The 25,701-nt window shown below is 46.7% G+C and overlaps 1 protein-coding gene and 1 non-coding gene across 2 annotated transcripts; one reads left to right on the top strand and one right to left on the bottom strand.

Annotated features, from left to right (window-relative positions):
• The first annotated feature begins 7,946 nt into the window (after positions 1–7,946).
• LOC130490456 (zinc finger and SCAN domain-containing protein 2-like) lies at positions 7,947–18,623 on the top strand. Its single transcript, XM_056864284.1, has 5 exons — positions 7,947–8,095; positions 8,456–9,092; positions 14,776–14,902; positions 16,475–16,528; positions 17,309–18,623. The coding sequence occupies exons 1-5, from the start codon at positions 7,947–7,949 to the stop codon at positions 18,613–18,615; spliced, it is 2,274 nt and encodes a 757-aa protein (XP_056720262.1). The 3' UTR covers positions 18,616–18,623.
• Positions 18,624–25,165: 6,542 nt separating this feature from the next.
• Positions 25,166–25,234, bottom strand: TRNAT-GGU (transfer RNA threonine (anticodon GGU)). Its single transcript has one exon. It is a non-coding gene; the product is annotated as a tRNA-Thr (tRNA).
• Between the last annotated feature and the right edge of the window lie 467 nt (positions 25,235–25,701).

Here is a 25,701-nt window from a genome sequence, read left to right as displayed (position 1 = left end):
GACAAAAGCCCGTTTTAACAGACAGTCTGGTAAAAAACACATCCTCCAGGTATTGGCTGGAGGCAAAGGGCAGTGAGGAATCACAATTACCGGGCAAGAAAATAATGGGTTTTCTTGGAAAAGAAGATTTTGCTAGACATTTGCGGAGCGGCCTGCTGCCCTTTTTCGAATGTTTCCTTTTCCACCGTTTAAAAAGTATTGTTTGAAGGAAGTGCCAGCCTGGCTGTTTTGTTTTGAGTGTTGCTTTCGAATCGTTCATATTGTGTGTCATTTGAGTCCTGGGATCAATTGTTGCTAGGGGCAGGTGGCATTTCCTTTATATGGTTTGTTCCTTAGAGCTGTTTTTGGAGGGGCAGAGGATGAGACTGGGAGAAACTGCCCGCCCTTGAACAAAACCCAGTCTCACAAGGAAAAGTAGGAACAGCACGAAACTCACCATAGTGTTTTCAAATTTTAAAAAAGAATACTACAAAACACGTTCGCAACTATGTCGAGACTAACAAATCTGCTCCGAAGAAATCCAATTGATGATTACAAGCAGAGATGGCGATCATTTTTTGATAGATGTGCATGATAAAACTATGTTTATAATAGATTTGATTATTGCATTTTTAATAACGGATTTAGCTGTTTATAACGGAAATACAGACTTGGGTTTAGATTTCTACAATGGATATATAAATACAGTTATTAGCAGAGGTTTAAGTCGGTAATAGTCTTTTAGTAAAGATTGAAGAAGCACACAATAGAAATGAAGTATCAATGAGTTTTGAATAATAGTCAAATGTCATATTGTTATAAGAGATTTTATTCTGGAGGAAGATTAAGTTGACAGGTTACCCTGGGCACCGACAAAATGAAATGTTAATTTTTCCCATTTGTCTCTTTCCGTTATTTTTTCTATTCCCCTTATCAAAAAAATGAATAAAATTTAATTTTAAAAAAATACTAGTTCTGGTTTTTTGGGGAATCGCTCTGGCGCCTAAACACTGGGAATGTTAAGGGCGAAAACGCATGGGAGGTTTTGCCTTGGATTTGCCACTCTCTAGATCACTGGTTCCCAACCGGGGGTCCGTGGACCCCCAGGGGTCCGCGAGAACTAAATTAAGGTCCGCGAAACAAAGTTATAAACCCATAATAAATTAATATTTTCAATTAAAAGTTCTCTACTATAAAAATATATATTCAAATATTCTAAGTTTAATGTTTAACTAACAGTTATGATTAAAGTTTTTTTCAAATTCTCTGAATTTTTATTTTGAGCCTTTGGGTCCCTGTACCGAACAAAAAAGTCCTAGTGGTCCCTGGTCAAAAAAAGGTTGGGAACCACTGCTCTAGATGCACATTTCCCCCCATCTGAATTCTCAAAACTCTGCATGGGGGCTTATTTTTGAGTTTTGAGAATTTGGCTGGAGAAAATGCGCATTTCCCCCAAGTCCAGCTCTAGTGGAAGGCTCCCTTTTTCTAATGGGGCCAATTTGCACTGTGGCCATTGATGCAGGGGAGGTTTTGCCTTGGGTTTGCCACTCTCTAGAGGCACATTGTCGCCACCCAAGTGCTCAAAACTCAACAATAAGCCCCCATGCAGAGTTTTGAGAATCTGGTTTTTTTATAATAAAGTTTTTGTTTTCTCATTTTATACATCATAAATCATTTTCCATTAATACTTAACAATATATAATTGAATCTATAAAGATTTCTAATCTAAAAAATAACAAACATAATTGACTTCCCCTTCACTCTCTTCTGTCCATCATTAACTTGTATATACTTTTGCTAACAGTATAATCCCCCTGCTCAAACAGTGGTTCCCAACCTTTTTTTGACCAGGGACCACCAGGATTTTTTTGTTCGGTGCAAGGACCCCAAGGTTCAAAATAAAAATTCAGAGAATTTGAAAATAAACTTTAATCATAACTGTTAGTTAAACATTAAACTTAGAATAATATTTGAATATATATTTTTATAATAGAGAACTTTTAATTGAAAATATTAATTTATTATGGGTTTATAACTTTGTTTCGCGGACCTTAATTTAGTTCTCGCGGACCCCTGGGGGTCTGTGGAACCCGGGTTGGGAACCAGTGCTTTATAAGTATCTTATTTTATCTAATTAATACACCTGTAATCATCCAAATATTTCCACTATACCAAATACATGTGAGGGATTAAATCAAAGAGTATCCTTTAAAATGACCCATTGATAGAGTTTTGATAATCTGGATGGGGAAAATGTGCATCTACAGAGCAGCAAACCCAAGGCAAAACCTCCCATGCATAAATAGTGGACGTTTTCCAGCCTCGAAAGCCATTTACTCCAGTGGGGAATTACATGGCAATGCAGCTAGAATTAATACTTAACAATATATAATGGAATCTATAAAGATTTCTAATCTAAAAAATAACAAAACATAATTGACTTCCCCTTCACTCTCTTCTGTCCATCATTAACTTGTATATACTTTTGCTAACAGTATAATCCCCCTGCTCAGTTACTTTATAAGCATCTTATTTTATCTAATTAACACACCTGTAATCATCCAAATATTTCCACTATACCAAATACATGTGAGGGATTAAATCAAAGAGTATCCTTTAAAATGACCCATTGGTAGTTTTGAGAATCTGGATGGGAAAAATGTGCATCTCCAGAGCAGCAAACCCAAGGCAAAACCTCCCATGCATAAAGAGTGGACGTTTTCCAGCCTCGAAAGCCATTTACTCCAGTGGGGAATTACATGGCAATGCAGATAGAAATAAAAAAACTGCCCTGCTCCGGAGGGGAATGCAGAATTAGGGGGATCTGATGTGGGGGGGGGGGCGAAGGAGCACTCAGCGAGGCTCTGCACTGGGAAGGGTTAAGGTCGCGAAGCCCACGTGGGGAGGGAGAGGAAGAGGAGGAGGCGCCTTCCTGCTCCGCTCGGACGGGGGAGGGGGGGACGTTAGGGGTTGCAACACCCCCCAGCAGCCGCATCTGGTGCAAGGGGGCGGGAGGGAAGACCGGCTCTCCCTGCAAAGGGTAAGTTGCAAAGGGGCCGCCCCCTCCTCTCTCTCTTTTTTTTTTGCAAAGCCACGTGCAAGCCAGGGAGGGCGGCAGGCGGAGGTGCAATGGGTTTTCTGGGGGTGGGGGGGTCCTCTCCTTGAGCCCCCCCAGATCGGAGGTGGGAAAATGTCAAAGATGGAGGGAGGGGGGGAGAGAAAGAGAGATTGGCCATTTCTTTGCCCCTCCCACCCCCAGCCACATCAAAGAGGCAAAATGGCTGAATTCCCTTGTCTGGGTGTTAAATGGGGGGGGGGGATGAACAAGGGTCTCTGTCCTTGCCTGGGGGGGGGGCAGGTCAGCGAGCTTTGCTTATGAAGGAGGGTTTGGCATGGGGAGGGGGGCGCTGGGAAATGCACAGGGACGTTTTTGGAAAGGGGGGTGCTGAGAAAAGCAGGCAGCTGGGTTTCCTGCCAGATATAACTGGGGGGGGGGGTGTAATTCGGGTGGTGACTTTTTTTTGCTGGTGGAGGGTGGGCTGGGATTTGGAAAAGGAGGTGGGAATAAAAAATTTTCTTTGGGGAGGGGGAGAGAAAAGCTCAGAGATAAGGGGGGGCAGAAAGTTGGGAGATCTGTAGTGGGGGAGGGCAGGAAGCTGAGTTTGCAATCCAAAAATTGGGGTGGGGGGGCTGTATTTTCAGCTAGGAGGGAGGGAAGAGGGAGATGTGTTGCAGACAAACTGCTCTTGCTATATACTAGGGTTAGAGGTCCAACCCTACTCTGGAAAGGGGACTTCTGTTGACTTTGGGGAAACTAGGGGAAAATGCATGCAGGTTCAACCCCCCCCCCCCGTCATCCCCAATTATTAATCTGCTTGTTATTGTGTTGATTAATTAGCAGATCAATCCCTTCCTTAAACCCAGTGGTAAACAAATAGAATTCCTGGCTGGGATGCTGGTAGGTTAATATTAGGAAGGCAATTAGGACATCTATTGCCTTCGACAATATTGAGGACATCTATTGTTTATGTATTGTTTTTCTGAACAGTTGGCAAATATGCCCCTTTGTGGTTTCGGGGGCAATCTTGAGGGTCTCCCCCACTCATGAATATGTGGGTCACCCCAGGGGATTTCTTGGATGCCTTTTGGAATCGACTTGCAAGGAAATCGGGGAACCTCTCAGGTTTACCTTTTGCGTGCTGGGCCTCCAGTCCCATGTTTAACTTAGAAAGAGAAGATCCTAAGCGGAGTCATGCCCTTCTGAATCCACACTTAGAAGGCTTGGACTCTTGTTTGGGATTGCGGGCTGCTTGAAGTACTTTGCTTTTTTCCAGAGGTCCCAACCCTTTGATATGTAAAGACCCTAATAGGAACTGGAGGATGTGAAGCAGCAGCTGGTATCTGCTAGAAAGATGTGTAGGGTCAAAAGGGAAACCATTCAGATATAATTGCTGTTTACATTTTTCTTTCTTGTGTCTGAATATACATTTGAAAATGTGCCCTTTCTGGGGCTTTTGGGTTTGTTTGTTTTTTACAGTGGTTAGTGACAGTAGGTTATACTTCTATCTGGGATTTCTCAAAAAAATCAAGTTTTTTTTGATGCACGAGTACCTTCAGTTTTGGGGGGAAAACAAAAGGTGTTTTTAAAAATCTTTGAATATGAGTTTTGGTTTTTAAAAAGCGGATGAACTTAGAAGGCTGTCCATTTCCCCCCTTTCCACTATTTTTGGGGACTCAGTTGTCACTGGGAAGCTTGATGAAAATCCTTGGGGCAGATTGGCCCTTCGATTCACTGGGGGAATTCTCGGTGGCCACTTCCCGGGAGGCCCATTGACAGACAAGACCAAGCCAAACCAGGCCCATAGCAGGACCGGTGCTAGCTCAGACCAGGTCAACGGTGGGCTGGAGAACGCTGGAAGGCGCCAAATGGACCATTCATCATCGGCCAACACCACGGCTTGTAACGGTTGCCGGCCAGGTTCCAATTCAATAGCTCATGCGGTCCTGCCAGGGCATAGCTGCCATGAGACCATTTTACCAGGCCAATCTGCCTTGAAGAGTAGCCTTTTTTTTTTTTCAAAATCTGGTGGTAAAGAAGGAAGAGCTGTATTTTTTCCTTTCCTGTATCCCTTAGAAGCTCTTTGATCCATTGATCTTGAGCAGCATAGTTTTAAATCTATTATTTGGGGGATATACGGACTGAAATAAATTTTGCCACTGCAGCCTTGGGATCCCTATCACTTAATAGGAAAGGCATCATATCAGACACAGAGACATTAGATTTGTCTACTAAAAGGGGAGAAATATATCGTAATCTAAGATCCTCATAGAAACAACATTCCAAGAGCGCACGAGCTAGCGAGTCGATAGAGCCGGAAGAGCACGAACAAGTCCTTTCCGAGTTTTGGCAGGTTCAAAAATCTACCTCGCATAACCGTAGAAGGGTTAGCGTTTAATTTAGCTGGAAAGAAGGCTCTTGAGGGGCGAGGAATTGTCAAAACATCGGTATAGGCAGGCAGAACTGTATTTTTCAGAATGAAGAGCTATGCGAAACATTCAGGTTTCCCCCGTTGTTATCTGTCTGCAAACTGCAAATATGGAAAATGTGCCTCTTCCTAGCCTGGGGGTGGGAGAATGGTTAGATACAATATAGAAAAAACAAAAACGAACACCCTCAAGGGATGCGAAAACAAGGACAAGAATGCGTATCAAAAACAGGGGTGTATTGTAAACTACAAAAACTACAAATTGGAAACACCGCCTGAACCTACAATATGAAAAAAATGTGACAAGCATACAATCGTAAACAGTATCAGTGTACTGATAACAAGTGTTTAAATACACAGAAACATAGACTGTATAAATGTGTAAATATATCATCCATGAAAAGGCGTGAACACATGGGACAAACAATGCATTGCCAGCCAAATTCTGTTTCGAGGCGATCTTCGTCAAACCGTTTCTGTGTTATCCTATTTATTCAATTTTAAAGCAGCCACCGATTCAAAATGAGTAAAAAAAAAAAAAAGGTATTTTGCCCATTCTGTATGAGATGCAAACTAACTTTGGGTCGTATTGTGGGTTGAACTGGTGTTTTCAGTGTGCAGTTTGCAAGACATCCCTATTTTTGGTACACCTTCAAGAATTTGATATAACCACTGGTGAGCAGGATACATTAATTATAACTATACTGTTCTCTGCACAATTCATTGCCATGGGCACAACCACACCTTGGCCATTGGTAGGAGGGAAAATTTGCTCACTTGGTTAATCCTGCCAGGCGATGTAGACCTCTGTGCTCGGCTATGGATTCAGAAAATAATAATAATAATACAGTGTAGTCCTCCTAGTTCTGAACCATTTCAGAACAGAGGTTAGGGGTTCCTTGTTTGAATGTGTCCTATGGTCAGAAAGTCCCTGCTCACAGAATAGTCATATATCTGGGAGAAGGATAGGCTAGTTTTGCTGGTGTTAGGACATTTCTGATCCTGGGGTATGGTTTAGTCCGATGACTCCTCATCCAAATTCTGAATTGATACCATCCTTGGAAGGGCTGTACCACGTGGTTATTCAGAGTTGCGTACTTTGGCCCAGAGAGAGAGGGGGGGGGACACAAGTGAAGCAGTGGGGGATGGGCCATGCCTCAGTGGCAGAGCATCTGCTTGGCGTGCAGAAGGTCCCAGGTTCAATCCCTGGCATCTCCAGTTAAAGGGACTAGGCAAGTAGGTGATGTCAAAGACGCCTGCCTGAGACCCTGGAGAGCAGCTGCCGGTCTGAGTAGACAATACTGACTTTGATGGACCAAAGGTCTGATTCAGTGTAAGGCAGCTTCATGTGTTCATATGACACTGGCTGTGTGATCGCTTTTTCTTGTAGCAGCAAGCTGGGACATAGATCCCCATGGTAGTCACCCCATGTTTAATCCTGTGGTCTTTTGCAGCGGGATCATTGGGGGAAATGTGACTGGACAAGGGATTGGATCAAGCCAGCTTTCTCATTAATCTTACCCAGTTCTCCTGTTTACTGCACCTCCATCCCGCATGGCTTTTCCCCATGCAGATCTGATGATTCTCACATAGCGTTTCTGGGGAGTGGTCAATGGGAACATCCCTCCTCCCTTTTCCACCAGCAGAAAAGCTGGTTGGATCTTGACTTTTCTCCCCCTGTATCCTTCCCCCATCCGCTAAAAGACTGCAGTATTTGAAGCGCGAATCACTTGAACCCCTTTTCGTCAGTTTAAGAAAGGACCTTTTAATTAACTATTTTTAATGTAACACAAAAACGTAAGAATAATCTTAGAAGTGCTTTCCGTCTAGACATTAGGGAGAATTTTCTAACAGAGCGGATTCCTCAGTGGAACAGGCTTCCTCGGGAAGTGGCGGGCTCTCCTTCCCTGGAGGTTTTTAAGAAGAGGCTAGATGGCCATCTATCAGCAATGCTGATTCTATGACCCTAGGCAGATGATGAGAGGGAGGGCATCTTGGCCATCTTCTGGGCATGGAGTAGGGGGTCACTTGGTATGTGTGGGGGAGGTAGTTGTGAATTTCCTGCATTGTGCAGCAGGTTGGACTAGATGACCCTGGTGGTCCCTTCCAACTCCATGATTCTGTGATTCTAAGTGGTGTTCTCCCTTCTCTCACAGACACATGATAACATGCGCCCATTATTGAAAAACTAAGAAACTATGCCTTTCCCTTTGGAAGAATTGTTCTTAATTATAAGCAGGTTTATTTAACTCATCAAAAATGACTAATAATCTGAGGTTTCTTTAATCAGGTGACAGCCCTACTTTTTTTTTCCCCCTCAGGGAGAAAACACCGTCATAAACACTTCTCGGTGGCGGCAGTTGCCTGGTGTATGCAGGGACCTCAAGATACAGCCAGCTCACTGACGGAGCTCTACCAAAACACTGGATGTCCTGACCTAGTCTGGAGCACAAACTGTGAGGCAGAAGATAATTTCCCACCATGTTTGCCTGTGAGACTTGGGGCCTCGGTGGCCAGACCTCTGTCTACAACTGGGACAAGGCCGTCTACCTCTTGGAAGATAAAATAGAACCTGAGCAGGGATCAGGGGACTTGGACCTCCATTTCAAGGTGCTGCTCGAGCAGGGGATGTATCCAGAAATCACAATTGAGGAGGAGGAGGAGGAGGAGGAAGAGGAGGAGGAGGAAGAAGAGGTGGAAGAAGAGGAGGAGGGGGAGGGAGGGGAAGTGGAAGTAGAAGTTGAAGAAGACGGGGAGGTGGCGCAAGAAGAGGAAGAGGAGGTGGTTGTGGGAGAGGAGGAGGAGGAGGAAGAAGAAGAAGATGATGATGACATTGATGAAGAAGAAGATGAAGAAGAAGAAGGGGAGGAGGTGGAAGAAGTAGAGGTGGAAGTAGAAGACGAAGAAGAGGAGAGTCTATCAGGGCCTCATCAAGCAGTAGTTCTATCTGAGGAAGGAGACAATTCTGTGCTTGTAGTATGCGCTGGTAGTGTTGAGGAACTTCTGGCATCTGCAGCCTCAGCTGAGTCGGAACAACCTGACTCCCTAGAGCCCCAGCGATGGGAAGTGCATTGGGAAGAGGTATCAGAGTCGCTACAGCCTCCACCTGCAGAGGTGGCGCCACCACCGCCACCAGACCCCACGATTCCTGAGGCAGAACCAATTGAAGTAGAATCTGAGGCCTTCTCTACCACACTGGAACCCGTGAGGAACACCTCCCAGTGGAGGGAGACCTTCATTGAAGAGCGCCAACGAGAAATCCACCTCAGCCCTGCCGGCCCGGACAGAGGGAATGGTGGGAGGGCACGGTCATCGGTGTCAGGAGCAGGTGGCTTTGTCCTGGAGACGGCTCGCCGACGGTTCCGGCAGTTCTGCTACAAGGAAACCGAGGGCCCCCGAAAAGCTTGCGGGCAGCTGTGGGAGCTTTGCAACCATTGGCTGAAGCCCAAGAACCGCACCAAGGAGCAGATTCTGGACGTGTTGATCCTGGAGCAGTTCCTAGCCGTTCTCCCTCCTTCGATTCGGAGCCAGGTGTGGGAATGCAGCCCGGAGACTTGCGCGCGAGCAGTTGCCCTGGCCGAGGAGTTCTTGGCAAAGCCGCCAGAAGCGGAGAGATCAGAAGAGCAGGTAAGAGGGCTTTCCAGACCTTCACGTCCCGTGATAGCCCCAAGACTGAAGGGGAGTAGGGAATGAAAGGGATGGGGCCCTAGCAAGGGGAGGGAGTGGTAGGTGCAGTTTGCTACGACACCTGTCACTCTGGGCTACTGGCATATTTTATTTTATTCGATTTATACCCCGCTCTTCCCGACACAAGCCTCATGAAGCGGCCTTATACTGAATCAGACCTTGGTCCATCAAAGTCAGTATTGTCTACTCAGACGGGCAGCTGCTCTCCAGGGTCTCAGGCAGGGGTCTTTCACATCACCTACTTTCCTGGTCCCTTTAACTGGAGATGCCGGGGACTGAATCTGGGACCTTTTGCAAGCCAAGCAAATGCTCTACCACTGAGCCACGGCCCCTCCCTGAGCCCTGCTGGGTTTGAGACAGTGTTTTGGTTACACTTCCGAAAGTTAGCAGAGATGTTCTTTGGGTGTCCATTGCACTCAGGAAGTTTTGCTTTTGAAATTATTGGGATGACTTAGAGTAATGATAAGTGCATCTGCAACATTAACCATGGTTAGTTGGGGAAGGAGGGAGAATTGATATGAGGGAGGAGGCTGTAGCCTGAGACAAGGTAAGGATTGTGCCTTTGATGTGGAGAGGATGTGGAAATTGCCCTCCCCATCATACATATGCAGATAGAGTCCGAACTGGATCAAACAGGTAATAGATCTTGGGGTTGTGGTGGACAGCGAAATGAAAACTTCAACTTGGTGAGGCAAGAGCAGTGGGAAAAGACAAAAATTACTGGGATTTGAGAATAAATCAGCCCTGGCACCATAATGCTTTATATGACTTTATGGTGTAGCTCAGTGGTTCCCAGTAGGCAGTACCACCCCCTGGGGGCGGTGAGATTACCCAGGGGGGCACTAAAAAGCAAGGGGGCAGCAGGGGGTGCTAGAGGTGGGCCCCTTCAACTGTGTGGTTGGATAGGGTAGGGGGCGCTGGGGTTGAGTTTGTGGAACCAAGGGGGCGGTGGCCCGAAAAGTTTGGGAACCACTGGTGTAGCTGTATTTGGAATGCTGTGTACAGTTCTGGCCCCTTCATCTCAGAACTGGGAACGGGTTCGGAACTAGGGGAAGAACTAAATTTCGCAGGTGTCAAGTTGCATCTTAAATTTATGTCAGCGTCAGCTTAGGCAAGTCAGAACACGCGAGGATATCTTTGGGCCTGATTTTGTATGCGGTGTGCGTGTGGGCTGTGTGTTACAAGCAGAAGCCAGTGTAAAACAAGATCCGAGTAATCCATCCATCCAAAGTGGATGCGAGCGCTCATAGGAACAGCCAAGTCTAATGTGGGGTGAACTCTGGGACAAATCAGCATCCGAAAGGGTGAGATACGGCAGCTTGCAATTGATCTGTGAAAAGATGACAGAATGGTTTCTGGGAGTTGTAGTCTTGCACGCCTGGAAACAAAGGTTTTTTTCCCCCCTTTCCTCCAAGCCGGCTGTCCATCTGGCATTCTCCTCAAGCCAGCGCTGTGGACAAAATGTCCACTCCCAGCTTGAGGCAGAAGCGATCCGGTGTAGCACTCGGCTTGCATGAAAGCTCCTCAGATTTCCCGCAGAAAGCCAAGTTGAAATCAGAAATTGTGCAGAAATCAGAATGTTATCCGGAACGGTGCCACTGGCTTGATTTTATTTAGGGGGGGTCTTAGAGGAAAGAGATGGGAAAGAGGGTTTGTGGATGACTATCCGCTTCTGACTTCCAAATTGTGAAGCCAAGAGATTCCAATCAAGGGGTGTCAAACATAAGGCCCGGGGGCCGGATCCGGCCCCTTGAGAGCTCTTATCCGGCCCACGAGGCAGCCGAGGCAGCCACCCCCCCATCTCAATCTGGCCCAGCCCGACCAAGTGACGTTTTATGTCCTATCTGGCCCTCGTAACAATTGAGTTCGACACCCCTGTCCTAATCCTTCCAGAGTTCTGTAGTACTCATCGATTTGGATTTTAGCTCTGTCAAAATTACCTCCGCTCTCAGCCTATTCTTTTTTTCTTTTTTCTTTTTTGTGGGAGAGGAATCCCCCCCCCCCCGCCCCTACACTTAAAAGCAAGCGGACAGGTGTTTGGTTGCACTAAGTGCATAAGCATTCTAAAAATGGAGAGGTGTCTCGTTTCTGGCTGGACACCTGGAAATTCCTTCTGTGCTTTCACACTCGCTGCAGCTTTGGGAACTGAGGCAGCTGTTGCTTCTTCTATATGTTTCCCCCCTGGCAGTCCTTTCATCTGCATCCTTTCCCTGACCATTGGACGGCACAGCCGGAGCTTGCTAGCTACTGCTGTGGGGGTGGGTGGGAGGGGGGAGAGGCTTAGGGGCAGTCAGTAGGCCTGGATGAATCATAGAATCATAGAATTGGAAAGGACCACTAGGGTCATCTAGTCCAACCCCCTGCACAATGCAGGAAACTAACAACTGCCTCCCCCCACATCCCCAGTGACCCCAACCCTTCCCCCCTCCATGCAGGATCCCACAATCAAAGCACTCCCGACAGATGGCCATCTAGGTAAAGGTAAAGGTCCCCTTTGCAAGCACCGGGTCATTCCTGACCCATGGAGTGACGTCACATCCCGACGTTTTCTAGGCAGATTTTGTTTACAGGGTGGTTTGCCAGTGCCTTCCCCAGTCATCTTTCCTTTACCCCCAGCAAGCTGGGTCCTCATTTGACCGACCTCGGAAGAATGGAAGGCTGAGTCAACCTTGAGCCGGCTACCTGAAACCAACTTCCGTCGGGATTGAACGCAGGTCGTGAGCAGAGCTTGGACTGCAGTACTGCAGCTTACCACTCTGCGATGGCCATCTAGCCTCTGCTTAAAGACCTTCAAAGACGGGGACTCCACCACCCTCTGAGGCAGCGCATTCCACCGTCGAACAGCCCTCACTGTCAGAAAGTTCTTCCTAATGTTTAGGTGGAGATGAGCTTAAAGATCCAAGGAAGAATCAAGTGGCTAGTCCTCAACTTAGAGCTGTCAATAGTTAGGGCTTCTACATTCTTCAAAGATGTTTTCCAACATCTTTCCCCTATATAGGGGGGAGTTATTTTGTAACTTTTCAGTAGAGTAGAAGGTTTTGTTTTGTTTTGCCTGCCGCACCCATTCAGGCCAGGGCATTTTATTTATTATTATTTATTTTACTTCATTTATACTGCGGTCCCCAGTCACCTTGAGCGGGGCCCAGTGGTAACACAGCTGCTTAGCATGCAGAAGGTCACAAGTTCCGTACCTGGCTGGATTGCAGTCTTTTCCCTAATTCCTACTCCCCAACAATTTAGGGTAGAGGAGGGGTGTCACGCATACGTCCCCGGGGGCCGGATCTGGCCCCTTGAGAGCTCTTATCCAGCCAGCTGAGGCAGCCATCCCCTACCCCCCACCCCCCACTCTCGATCTGGGCTGGCGAGGCATAGCTCGGCCGACCAAGTGACATTTAGGTCATATCCGGCTCTCGTAACAAATGAGTTTGACACTCCTGGGCTAGAGAATGGCCCCTTTACATTTGAATCACATTAAGGTCCAGTGGCACCTTATAGGCTAATCAAAATGTATTCTGTCGTAAGCTTGCTAATGTGTCAGAGCTCCCTTCATCAGATGCGTGAAAGGTTCATCCACAGCCAATTTATACTTACAAGCAACAGAACGGCAGGGATGTTGTAAACAGAGGCCACTTTGAAACAATAGCGCAGCAGAATCCAGCCTTTTTGGTGTGTTGACTCCCCCAAGTCCAAACTTACTTGGTATGTGACCCATCCAGGGCCGGCCCAAGGTTTTTTGGGGCCCTAGGCAAACTATGACCTAATTCAACATTCCATTTTGTACAGTAGCTAACCAAGGATGTTCGTACAAAGGGTGCCGCTGCCCCCATCGTGGAGAAGAAGAAGAGTTGGTTTTTATATGCCGACTTTCTCTACCACTTAAGGGAGACTCAAACCAGCTTACAATCACCTTCCCCTCTCCTCCCCACAACAGACACCCTGTGAGGTAGGTGAGAGCTGTGACCCAAGGTCACCCAGCTGGCTTCGTGTGTAGGAGTGGGGAGACAAATCCAGTTCACCAGATTAGCCTCCGCAGCTCATGCGGAGGAGTGGGGAATCAAATTCTCCAGATCAAACTCCACCGCTCCAAACCAGTGCTTTTAACCACTACACCACGCTGGCTCTTGAACCCCAAGCAAGTGACATTCTGACATACCTAGCCTTTGCATACGGAGGTTACATTCCAGCCTTTGACCGCCCTCTCCTTCTCCATTATTCCCTCTAATCCCCCCCTAAGATTCTCACTCACTCTAGTGACCATCGGAACATGTTTTACTTGATCGACATGTATATGCAGTAGGGGGAAAAAGACCAATTTATGGATGACATGGAAGATACTGCCAGGTCTCGGTTTCCAAGGTACAGAAGAGAGCAATGGAAAGGGCAGGGGCTTTGTGACCCACTCTTGGGTCCCACCCCACAGGTTGGGAAATGGTACAGTAGACCACCAAAGAGAAAATCAGTCCGTGCAGGGTAAAAAGGTAAAGGTCCCCTGTGCAAGCACTGGGTCATTCCTGACCCATGGAGCGTCGTCACATCCCGATGTTTCCTAGGCAGACTGTGTTTACGGGGTGGTTTGCCAGGGCCTTCCCCAGTCGTCTTCCCTTTACCCCCAGTAAGCTGGGTCCTCATTTGACCAACTTCGGAAGGATGGAAGGCTGAGTCAACCTTGAGCCGGCTACCTGAAACCGACTTCTGTCGGGATCGAACTATGGTCGTGAGCAGAGCTTGGATTGTAGTACTGCAGCTTATCACTCTGCGCCACGGGGCTCCTATCCATGCAGGGTAGATGGAGACTATTCCCAACTGCTGGTAGTTGGGTAGGGAAGGATTAGCAGAAAATCCAATCGAATCAACAGAGGCCGCAGTGTGAAACATGGTTAGTTCTGCATCCTTCACTCTGCACCTTCCTTGCTACAGTGCCCTGACGGCTCTGACTTATTTTGTTTTTAAATCTACAACACTTCATATACAAATTACACATTCGGCAACAGTGAGTAGAGCCATCCTCTAAACCAGTGGTTCCCAAAGTGGGCAGTACCACCTCCTGGGGGGCGGTCGGATTACCTAAGGGGGCACTAAGGCAAGAGGGCAGCAGGGGGGCACTACACGTGGGCCCCTTCAACTGTGTCGTTCACTAATTTACAACAGATCAAGCTACGGCACCATGCTGGCAAATTTGGTGGAAACTATCAGAATTTTTTTCCAGACTTTGAAGAGCTGGGACCACTGGATCAAGTTCATCGGTTTTGTTGAATAAATTTCAACTAAAAAGTTTTAATTTGATTTTGAATAGATGTTAAATTCATTGTTAACTGTTTTGCAATTTTATTGTTCTTCTTTAGTGTGTTACGCAAACCCCTGTTTTGAATAATGCTTTTTATAGGGTAGGGTAGGGGGTGCTGGGGTTGAGTTTGTGCAACCAAGGGGGCGGTGGCCCGAAAAGTTTGGGAACCACTGTTCTAAACTGTTTGTAGTTCCTGCCCCATGTTGTGTTGTTTGTAAAGGCTGCAAGAGCCAACTCCTTTCCAGCATCCAACCTGGGAGAATAGGGGAGACCCGGGAGACAAGATGACTTTTGAGCGACGTTCCGTTAATGGCTGCGGCTTTTTGCTTGTCCCCGCAGGATTCAGACCTCTTCGAGGAAGTGGTGGTGAATTTTCCTGAAGAGGACCAGCCCCTCTCGGATGCCGAGCAGGGAGAGACCTGCCTGGAGGCGGAGCAGAGGGACGACATAGACATTTGCTTGCTGGGTGAGCATCTAATGTTCTTGTGTGTGTGTTAAGTGCCGTCAAGTCGCTTCTGACTCATGGCGACCCTATGAATGAAAGTCCTCCGAAATGTCCTATCTTTGACAGCCTTGCTCAGATCTTGCAAATTGAAGGCTGTGGCTTCCTTTATTGATGTTCTTAGTCATGGTTAATTCCTGAGCCCATCCACCAGGAGCTGCTTTCCTTTTGGTGCTCAAAGGGCCTTTTAAAAAATTTAGTAGTTCATTTATTTATTAGTTTATTAGGTAAAGGTAAAGGTCCCCTGTGCAAGCACCGGGTCGGGTCATTCCTGACCCATGGGGTGATGTCACATCCCGACGTTTACTAGGCAGACTTTGTTTGCGGGGTGGTTTGACAGTGCCTTCCCCAGTCATCTTCCCTTTACCCCCAGCATGCTGGGTCCTCATTTGACAGTCCTCGGAAGGATGGAAGGCTGAGTCGACCTTGAGCCGGCTACCTGAAACCGAGTTCCGTCTGGATTGAACTCAGGTCGTGAGCAGAGCTTGGACTGCAGTACTGCAGCTTACCACTCTGCACCACGGGGCTCACATTAGTTTATTACTCCCGTCCTATTATTTGAGGGTCTTGGCAGAGTAGAAAACAATCCAGGTATCAAATCCTAAACAGGCTAAGTGCCATCCTGAGCAGAGTGATACTCTTCTCAGCCCATTGACTTAAGTAAACTTAAGTCTGATTAGGTTTGCACTGAATCACTCAGTCATTACAAAGAATCTAGATGACATCATTCCCTACCCACACTGATGTATTGCAGTGTTTCCCGTTTTATTTCCCCATTTTATTCAAACTAGGGCTATGCAAAAAAACACACCCAATAATTCAGTAAATTTCGGGTTTGGGTTTATTGGGCCCAAATGTTTCCAGTAAACTCAAAATAAGCCGAATATTTGTACCGGTAAATAGGTATTCGGCTTTATTTCCAGGTTTCCCGAATTATTCGGGTCTATTATAGTATAGACGGCATTTTTTAAGGAGCCCCGGGGGCTGTTTTTCAAGGTAGAGTCACCAAATTTTCAGGGTAGCTGCAAGGGACTCTCCTTGCATGAATCCCAAAGTTTGGTAAAGTTTGGGACAGGGGGTCCAATTTTATGGGCCCCCAAAGGGGTCGCCCCCTCCTCCATAGAAAAGCATGCTAAAGTTTACAATGCTTTTCTATGGAGGAGGGGGTCAACCCCTTTGGGACCCCATCAAATTAGACCCCCTGGCCCAAACTTTACCTAACTTTGTGATGCATGCAAGGAGAGTCCCTTGCAGCCACGCTGCAAATTTGGTGACTCTACCTCAAAAAATGCCCCTTCCCTGAGAATTTTAAAAATACTTCCTTTTCATAGTCTGTAATGGCCACATCTGCACCCAAGAACCGTGAGGAAACTCAGTTTCCTATGACTGCTTGCAACGGGCCTGCACAAGGCTATTGTCATTTTTTTTGATGAGGGTGACTCAGGGAGGAGGGATCCATGCGTTTTACCCTTCTTGGCATGTCCTTAACTGTTCCTTGAGTTACAATCAGGCCTGGTTCTTCCTCTCCCCGTGCAGGTTCTTCTGACACCGAGGCAACGTGGGATTCTTCAGCAGATGAAGGAGGCTCAGGTGGGTTGAACACATGAACACACATGAAGCTGCTTTATACTGAATCAGACCCTTGGTCCATCAAAGTCAGTATTGTCTTCTCAGACCGGCAGCGGCTCTCCAGGGTCTCAGGCAGAGGTCTTTCGCATCACCTACTTGCCTAGTCCCTTTAACTGGAGATGCCGGGGATTGAACCTGGGGCCTTCTGCATGCCAAGCAAAGGCTCTACCACTGAACCACAGCCCCTCCCCTGAGCACACATCAGGGCAAACGTGGTAACAGCAGCCACCGCTGCTTTGTTCTAGAGCGCTTATATCTGACTCTCCCTTTCGACGAAGCCCAGAGGGCATCTCCCTCCACACCACCCCCACTTCACCTTCACAACAACCTGGGAGGTAGGCAAGGCCGATGAAGGGCGACTGGTCCAGGATCAGGGTTGTGAAAGCAAAGCTATCCTCTAAGGCAAGTAGGGGGACACCACCAGGTCAGCTGGCAGGGTGAATCAGCCTGTCTCAGGTGAATGAAGATGAGATCTTTGTGGAGTGTAGAGTTGCCAAAACCATGAATCATTGTCTACCGTGACTCTTTACAGCAGTGTAAAAATCTAAACCCCATAGTATGATGAGACTGCCCCACAGAAACACAAAGGGACACACTGCCGTTTCTTGGAACCAAAGTTGTTCTGTCAAACAGGAGCTGGGTTAGATTCAATCCTGTTTGCAAGTGATGTGAATGGCTCCTTTTCGTGAATTTGTATGTGTGAAACACGTGAATTTCTCTCCCACCCCATCTCCAAAACAGGTGCCAGGACCCCCAGCCGAGCAGACCCCCGGTTTGAATTTGGAGAACGGCTCAATGGAACAATGCAGCACTTAGTCCCTAAGAGGATCCGCGTGAGAGAGAAACGCCACCCCTGTATCGAATGCGGAAAACGGTTCCGGTGCCAGTCAGAGCTTGCACTACACCAAAAAGTCCACACTAGGCCGAAATCCTATCACTGTGATGAGTGCGGGAAGCAGTTTGGCCGATCTTCTCACCTCACTCGGCACCAGAAAACTCACATGGGTGAAGAATGCCACCTTTGTACTGAATGTGGCAAGAGGTTCCGGTGGCCGACGGAACTGGCGATCCACCAGCTGATCCACACGGGCGAGCAGCCACATTATGCCTTGGATCCTGAGACGTTGTTCCAGTGGCCGTCAGAACTCTCGGGCCACCAGAGTATGTTCATGGGCGAGAAAACCCCTCCCGCTGTCGAGGTTGTAAAAACCCACACGGTCAAGAAGCCCCACCTCTGCCCGGAGTGTGGGAAAGGATTCCGATGGCCATCTGAGCTCGCCGCGCACCAGAAAACCCATAACAAAAACAAACACTACCTCTGTGCGGAGTGTGGGAAAGGATTCCAGTGGCCGTCAGAGCTGGCTGCGCACCAGAGAACCCACACCGGAGACAACTTTCCTCTCGTTGCAGATTGCAGGAATAGCAACGGTCAGCCGCCACATCTCACTGCGTACCTGGGAGCCAACTCCGCCGAGAAACGCCACGTTTGTGGCGAGTGTGGCAAAGCCTTCCGGTGGCCGTCGGAGCTCGCCACACACCAGAGAATCCACACGGGTGAAAAGCGTTATTTCTGCACAGAGTGCGGGAAAGGCTTCATATGGCCCTCGGAGCTTGCCGCACACCAGCGAACCCACACTGAAAAGCAATCGTATCACTGCATGGAATGCGGGAAAATATTCCACGACCTCTACGCGCTTACGAGGCATCAGAAAACCCACTTGGGAAGCAAGGTGTATCCCTGTGCTGAGTGCGGGAAAACGTTTAGCCGGCAGTCTCACCTGACTCGGCACCGGATAACCCACACCGGGGAGAGACCGTATCCTTGTATCGAGTGTGGGAAAAGGTTTGGCCGTCAGTCTCATCTAACTCGGCACCTGAGAATCCACACCGGAGAGAGGCCGTATCAGTGCGGGGAGTGCGGGGTACGGTTCAGGCGGAGGCACAGTATGATCTACCACCAGAAGATCCATTTGAGAGAGTCCTCCATCGGACCAGACTTGCCAGACCTTCCTGACCATCTCCAGAGCCCCATCCATGTAACCATCTGAAACTTGACAATGGGGACATTGGGTGGGGTGGGTAGGTGAAAAGCGGATTGTCATCAAATCCAGCGCGGCTCCTCCTGTGCCCCTTTGCCCTACAGAGTTGGCCTGAGATTTTACTTCCATCCTAAGTGGCTGTGCCGTGGAACGCCCCGGAATCCTTTGTGGCGCGGTGGACACTGGCGATTCAAAGGCTTGGATTGTGTCCCCTCTGAAAGGGATCCTGGGATGGGGGACCTACACACCTCTTGATTTACGTGCTGCTTCATTGGCATCCACCTTGAAAAAGCTGCCCCGGTTAGCCCCGCCGACTTCCCATGTAGCCTTTACAGAGAGAGGGAAGAGTTTCACGATCTGCGGAGAGGGTCCCTTCCCCTACCCCTCTCCTCAGCAGCTAGTACACTGTTTCCTGAAACAAGTGATGAGTGGGTGGGTGGGAAGCTGTACTTCCCGCCTCCCTTAAGCTGGTCCCTGTTCTCCTGTTCTGTGCTGTGTCGCAGAGCGTCTTGGGTGGTGGATCCGTGGCCCAAGAGGTCTGTGGAGGGTTGACTTCCCGGCATTTGGGGCTTCCCACTCTGTTGGGCTGCAGGATTGCTGGGTTCCACGTGGTGCCGGGCACTGGTGGTTTGAAATCCTCATATGGGAAGGAGAATTGGGACAAGAGGTGCTTCTCCCGTCCTGCGCTGCATGGTGGCAGAGGGTACCCTTTTTCCAAGCACGAACGCGCAGTTCTAAATGAAACACGGTAAGCTGTTTCCTCAGTAACAAATTCCCTCCTTCCTTCACTCCTACACAAGAAATCCAGTTAATAAACCTAATTTCTAAATGAGCACGAAGCAGGAGTATCATCCTCTTCCCCCCCCCCTTTTTTTTGCCAGTGGTGTTTTCACCTTCCAGAACATTTTCTTTCACTTTGCTCCCCCAACCCCTCGAATAACTGTCTTGGAAGACAAAGGGGAAGGAGGATGGAACTGCACAGGGTTTCCTTCACTTTCATTTAGGGGGTGGGTGGGCTGTTTATATCCGGGCTGGAGGGTTGTAAGAGAGAATCTGAGGCCCCCCTCCCTGAATAGAAAGACGAGCTGCTGTAGGATGGGAATAAAATGTCACCTTCAACGGTAGGATTTCCTGAAAGGGTAATTTAACAAGTAGATAATCGATTGGTCTGGGGAAATGAGCGGGAAAGAGGGCAAACTCGGACAAGCCCGCTGCAGAATTTAAGATGAGAAAAGATGGTCCAACTCTGAACTGGATTCAGTTTTATAAACAATCCCATAGTTTTGGGATGCTGGGGGCACAGCAACATTGAGCCCCCCACCCTGTTTTGTGTCTCTGTTTTTTTCTCTCTCTGTCTCTTCAGTGACTCTCAGTTATAGGGGAAGAAAAGGGTAAAAAAAATTATCAAAGGACATTTATCTCCCCCCCCTCCTTTGGATTAACACTTGAGGCATTGGGGACCTCCTTAAAAAAAACAAGAATGGACTCATTTTTTTGGAATCAGCTTCAAATAAAAAGCTTTCTATAAACTGTTCCCTGTGTGTGATTTGCTGCCTTGTGGAGGATCGAAAAGGATCAGGTGCTGGACCCTTGTGGAATTAGATCCCAAATTTAGGAAAGAAAATTGGGCAGGGAGGTAGGAAAAAGGATTGCATATGGTTATAAACTTATGAATGGTTTACAGATTAGGGTTGCCAATGGGGCTGGAGAAAAGTTTCAAGTCGGGCAAAAGGAAAACTGTCTTTACTCGACCTGTAATTTAATTATGGAATTCACTGTCATGTGAATAGATAGCTTTCAAAGAGGACAAAGTCATGGCCGATAGGTCCATCCGTCACTACTAGCCAAGTTGATTAAATGGAACCTCCACATTCATAAGCAGTAAACCTCTGAACGCCAGTGCTGGGAAGGCCTCGGCTTCTATGGTCCAGAGCAACTGGTTGGCCACTGTCTAAAACAGGATGTTGATCTAGATCGGTGGTTCCCAAAGTGGGCAGTACCACCCCCTGGGGGGGATTACCTAGGGGGGCACTAAGGCAAGGGGGCAGCGGGGGGTGCTAGAGGTGGGCCCCTTCAAGTGTGTTCACTAATTTACAATGGATCAAGCTAGGGCACCGTGCTGGCAAATTGGGTGGAAACGGTCAGAATTTTTTCCCCAGGCTTTGAAGAGCTGGTACCACCGGATCAAGTTCATCAGTTTTGTTGAATAAATTTCAACTAAAAAGTTTTAATTTGATTTTGAATAGATGGTGGAATTCATTGTTAACTGTTTTGAAATTTTGTTGGTGTTCTCCAGCGCGTCATGCAAACCCCTATTTTTAATAATGCTTTTTATAGGGTGGGGGTGTGGAGGTTGAGTTTGTGGAACCACAGGGGCTGTGGCCCGAAAGGTGTGGGAACCACTGATCTGGATGGACCACTGTTATGATCTGGCAGGGATCTTCTTATGTTCTTGCGCTGCTTCGTTTTGAATCAGGTGATAGTTCTAAGGCAGGTGTGGCACCAAAATCTTTAATTCCTCTGCAGTTTAAAAATTCTCGAAATGTTTTTTTTAAAAAACTAATATGACAACTGAGAGGTTTAGGATGCTGAATGTTCCACCCGGCAGAAGTTCATGCATTTGGGAGGAATTGCTACAGTTCTCCATAAGAGCTGGCATGGTGTAGTGGTTATGAGCGGTGGTTTGGGGCGGCGGACTCTGATCTAGAGAACCGGGTTTGATTCCCCACTCCTCCACATGAGCGGCGGAGGCTCATCTGGTGAACTGGATTTGTTTCCCCACTCCTACACACAAAGCCAGCTGGGTGACCTTGGGCTTGTCACAGCTCTCTTAGAGCTCTCTCAACCCCACCTACCTCACAGGGTGTCTGTTGTGGGGAGGGGAAGGGAAGGTGATTGTAAGCCGGTTTGATTCTGCCTTAAGTGGTAGAGAAAGTTGGCATATAAAAACCAGCTCTTCTTCTAAAGCCTACTTGGCTACGTTTCTCTTCTCTGTTTCTCAGCACCACTGATGGTCCAATCAGACACTAAATGCAAAAACAAACAAATGAATAATAAAAAAAGATTCCTCTGTATTTTGAATTTGTAATACAGTGCGGTTCTTCTTTTGTCTTAGCATTTTGTGTCTTTTAATGTTCATTTATATCGCTCATTTATTACATTCAGATCTGATCCTTTCTCTAAGGAGCCGCGTGATTAAAACTGTCAGCTATTCAGGCACTTCAAATAACTTGAATTCAGAGCTGATAAAGATGTAGGAGCCCTGCCAGGAAAAAGCAGGTAATCCATCTTGTGGCTCAACATAGAAGATGGAAACAAAGAGAGCCGAAAAGGTAAGAGTGGATCAGAACTAGATCTTGCATGGTCTATGCCACAAGAGATCAAGTGATTCTTTAAGGTGACACAATACTCCCTTTTGGGTTTTTCTAGAAAATGTACATGCTGCCTCTCTACATGCTGCCTCTCTGCCTGACTACTACAACAGCTCTTCTGGAACTGTTGCATATGTGATACAATTTTATTCAGCCGATGGCTTCCAAGACATTCATTACTTATAATAACGGGGCTGTCTGGAACAGAGGACCCCCTATGGAGACATCTGAACGGAGATCAACAAATGATAGAAATACAGTTGGGCCCGAGGAAGAGTTTCTACTGGGTAACATTGACTGGGCTGAAGTGGCATGGTATAGCCCGATCTCGTCAGCTCTCAGAAGTGACGCAGGGTCAATGCTTAGAAGGGCAACCCCCAAGGAAGGCTCTGCAGAGGAAAGCAATGGCAAGCCACCTCTGTTTCTCATTTGCGTCGAATGCAATAAGTCGGTTGCGCCTTGACAACCCACACGTTGATAGGACAAGCACCATCAAGATGCAGCCAAGCTTCATTTGGCTGGGGGTTTGAAAATACGTCTCAGGACCAGCCGGCGTAGTTTCCAGTGTTTTGTGGAGAGAAATCAGTAACGGAGGTGGGGTGAGGTTAGGCCAAAACACTTCGCCCTCCCAAGCTGCCGGGTCCTGCAGATTAGTGGCACCGGTGGCAAGAATGCAGTTGATCAGCAGTTAAAGATGCTTCAAGTGGCAGGATGGAGCCTTTCCCCTAGATGAAATGTTCAGGGGAAATGTTATAACTTGCGTCGGGCAAGTAGATATTAATGTAGAAATCATTCTCCGCTTGATGCGCCCATCGTGGTGTGGTGGTGAAGAGCGGCAGACTCCAATCGGGAGAACCGGGTTCGATTCCCCACTCCTCCACATGAGTGGCGGACGATAATCTGGTGAACTGGGTTGGTTTCCCCACTTCTACACACGAAGCCAGCTGGGTGACCTTGGGCTAGTCACAGTTCTTAATTAACTCAGCCCCACCTACCTCACAAGGTGTCTGTTGTGAGGAGACAAAGGGAAGGGGATTGTAAGCCGCTTTGAGACTCCTTAAAGGTGTAGGGAAAAGCGGGGTATAAAAACCAACTCTCCTTCCATATTTACAGTATTCGCATCTCAAACGCCTTTCCTATATTCATATTAGAAGAGAACCCTCATTTATTTCAGGGCACTTATTTTGAATAGTGATGGTTATTAAGCTGTAATTATTAACATTATTATAACAAATGATATCATAAATCATTAATGTAGCCGTCAGAATTAACCATTACTAATAACACTATAAAATAAATGGGAGCCATTTATTACTTTTGAAATGAAGGATCTTATTCTTTTACATGGTAGCATCCTTTACTAATATTTGATACGGATATTATTTAACTATTGTATCTTAGCCCAGCTTTGACCTGAATGGTCCTGGCTAGCCCAATTCCGTCAGATCTTGGGTGCTAAGCCAGGTCATCCCTTGTTAGTACTTGGTTGGGAGACCACCAAGTTTACTCCTCCTTTTATTTTATCCTCACAATAACCCCGTGAAGCAGATTAGGCTGAAAGAAAATGAGCGACCCATTTTGTGGTTGAGCCCGCCTCCCTGCGTCAGAATTGCAAGGGTGCCCTCAGGCTCAAAGAGGCTGGGGACCCCTGCTTTTTTAGCTTGTCAAAATAGACCTACGGTTGCTCCGTTATTCTCTTTTTTTAAATTATTATTATTATAAACATATAATCTTACAATAAAAGGAAAAGGGAAAAAGCCATAGATATAACATTACGAAAAAAAATCAAATACTAATGATGCAAATTATTTAAAAAATACTAAAACAGTGCCACTAATATAACTAAAATACCCATAGCATGTGATCAAATAATACTCTATTTATCTAAAATCCACATGATTATTATATCACTACCTCTCTACAATTTACACATTGGAATGCTTTTTCCACCCTTGAAATTGCTGAATTCCAGCGAGCATCCAATTCTTCCGTATTTTTATCATTATTATAGTACATCAACTTCATTAAAGGATCGGTTTCTTTAACCTTGTCGGTCCGATTATTTAAGTCAGGGAATTTATCTCGCAAAATTTGTTCTAGCAGGTTGCTCCGTTATTCTCATTATTTCAAAACCTCGTACCGCTAGGAGGAGCCCAAGGCTCAAAAGAACCTACAAGGAGGTCACTTTGCCACATACTTTAAATATTTACCCGGGTCAGGAAGTTACTGGGTCTCTTTTTTTTCCAACTTCATTCCTTGCCCTTCTTTGGGAAGGAGAGCAGGGGCAGCTTTCAGAACAGCCGTAAAAATATAGTCAGACACTGACAGAAATTATCAAAAGCTTACTATGAAGCAGACCACATGTCAAACCAAAACACAATATAGAGTGTCACAAACCAAATCCTTTTTTTAAAATAAATTTTTATTAGTTGTCATAGCAAATTATAAATCACATAAACAAATAACAAAAAAGCAAAACAAAAATACAAAAAATACAAAAAGGGCACTTATACTACAATTTTACATCTTCTATTATAATATTATAGAATAAACAGTGCCCAAATACCCACCACCCACCTTAAATGAGTGTCCCACCACCACTAGACTTCCGGAGAAGTATTCTGACAGTATTTAAAATTACCTTAAACTATCATTATATAAACTGCATTACCATTTATCTGTAATTCATTAACTATACTTGTAAAATTCATTTTTGCCAGTTCATCCCAAAATGTGATGGCCTTTAACCAAGTTTTTTTGAACCCTTCCATATCTTTACCATGTAAAGACTCTGTAAGTTTGGCCATCCGCATATACAACCACAATTTCTCTCTCCAGTCCTTAACTGAAGGTTTATTTACTTGTTTCCAATTTTTTGCTATTGTAATTCTTGCTGCTGCAAAACTATATTGGGAATTCCTGAAAAGAACAAACCAAATCCTTGACCCACAGCCAAAAAGCGTGGGTTAAAACAACACACACATACACCACTATATATTTCCTCTGGAGTATCTGGAAGTTTAAACTGGCACAACTTGAACATATGAACATGAACATACGAAACTGCCTTATACTGAAATGAGACCCTAGGTCCATCAAAGTCAGTATTGTCTACTCAGACCGGCAGCGGCTCTCCAGGGTCTCAGGCGGAGGTCTTTCACATCACCTACTTGCCTGGTCCCTTTAGCTGGAGATGCCGGGGATTGAACCCGGGACCTTCTGCATACCAAGCAGATGCTCTACCACTGAGCCACGGCCCCTCCCCTCCCCAACTTCTGTTGGGTGCAAGTTCTACAACTGTGTGGTGCTACAAGTGAGAAATCCCTACCTCTTACCCTTGTAGGTTTTAGCTCATGGGAAGATGAGAATCTTTATTCCTGGACTCTTGGGCAGGGCCGGCTCTATAGTGAGGTGGGGTAAAACAGTTTTTCATACCGTGGGTTTGGGGGCAGGCGGCAACCTCTGCCACCACCCTTTTGCCACCCTGACCTTCTCTGACATGCCTAGGATTGTCAACTCCGCATTGGGAAATTCCTGGAGAGCTGGGGGTAGAGCTTGGGGAGGGCGGGGTTTGAAGAGGGGGGATAGTTGTGGGATAGTCACAAACAAACAAACTTACACACTAGTTAGAAAAGAATGGGGTGGGAGAGAGATGAAGTGGTTATTGTAGAATCGCTCATTAGATTTTGCCCAGTTCTAGTGATACCCAAATTGGGGTTCAGGT

Source organism: Euleptes europaea, chromosome 18 (assembly GCF_029931775.1).
Source record: "Euleptes europaea isolate rEulEur1 chromosome 18, rEulEur1.hap1, whole genome shotgun sequence".
Classification (NCBI taxonomy): Eukaryota; Metazoa; Chordata; class Lepidosauria; order Squamata; family Sphaerodactylidae; genus Euleptes; species Euleptes europaea.
The sequence above is the reverse complement of the archived record's forward strand: the minus strand, read 5'-3'. Positions and strand labels throughout refer to the sequence as shown.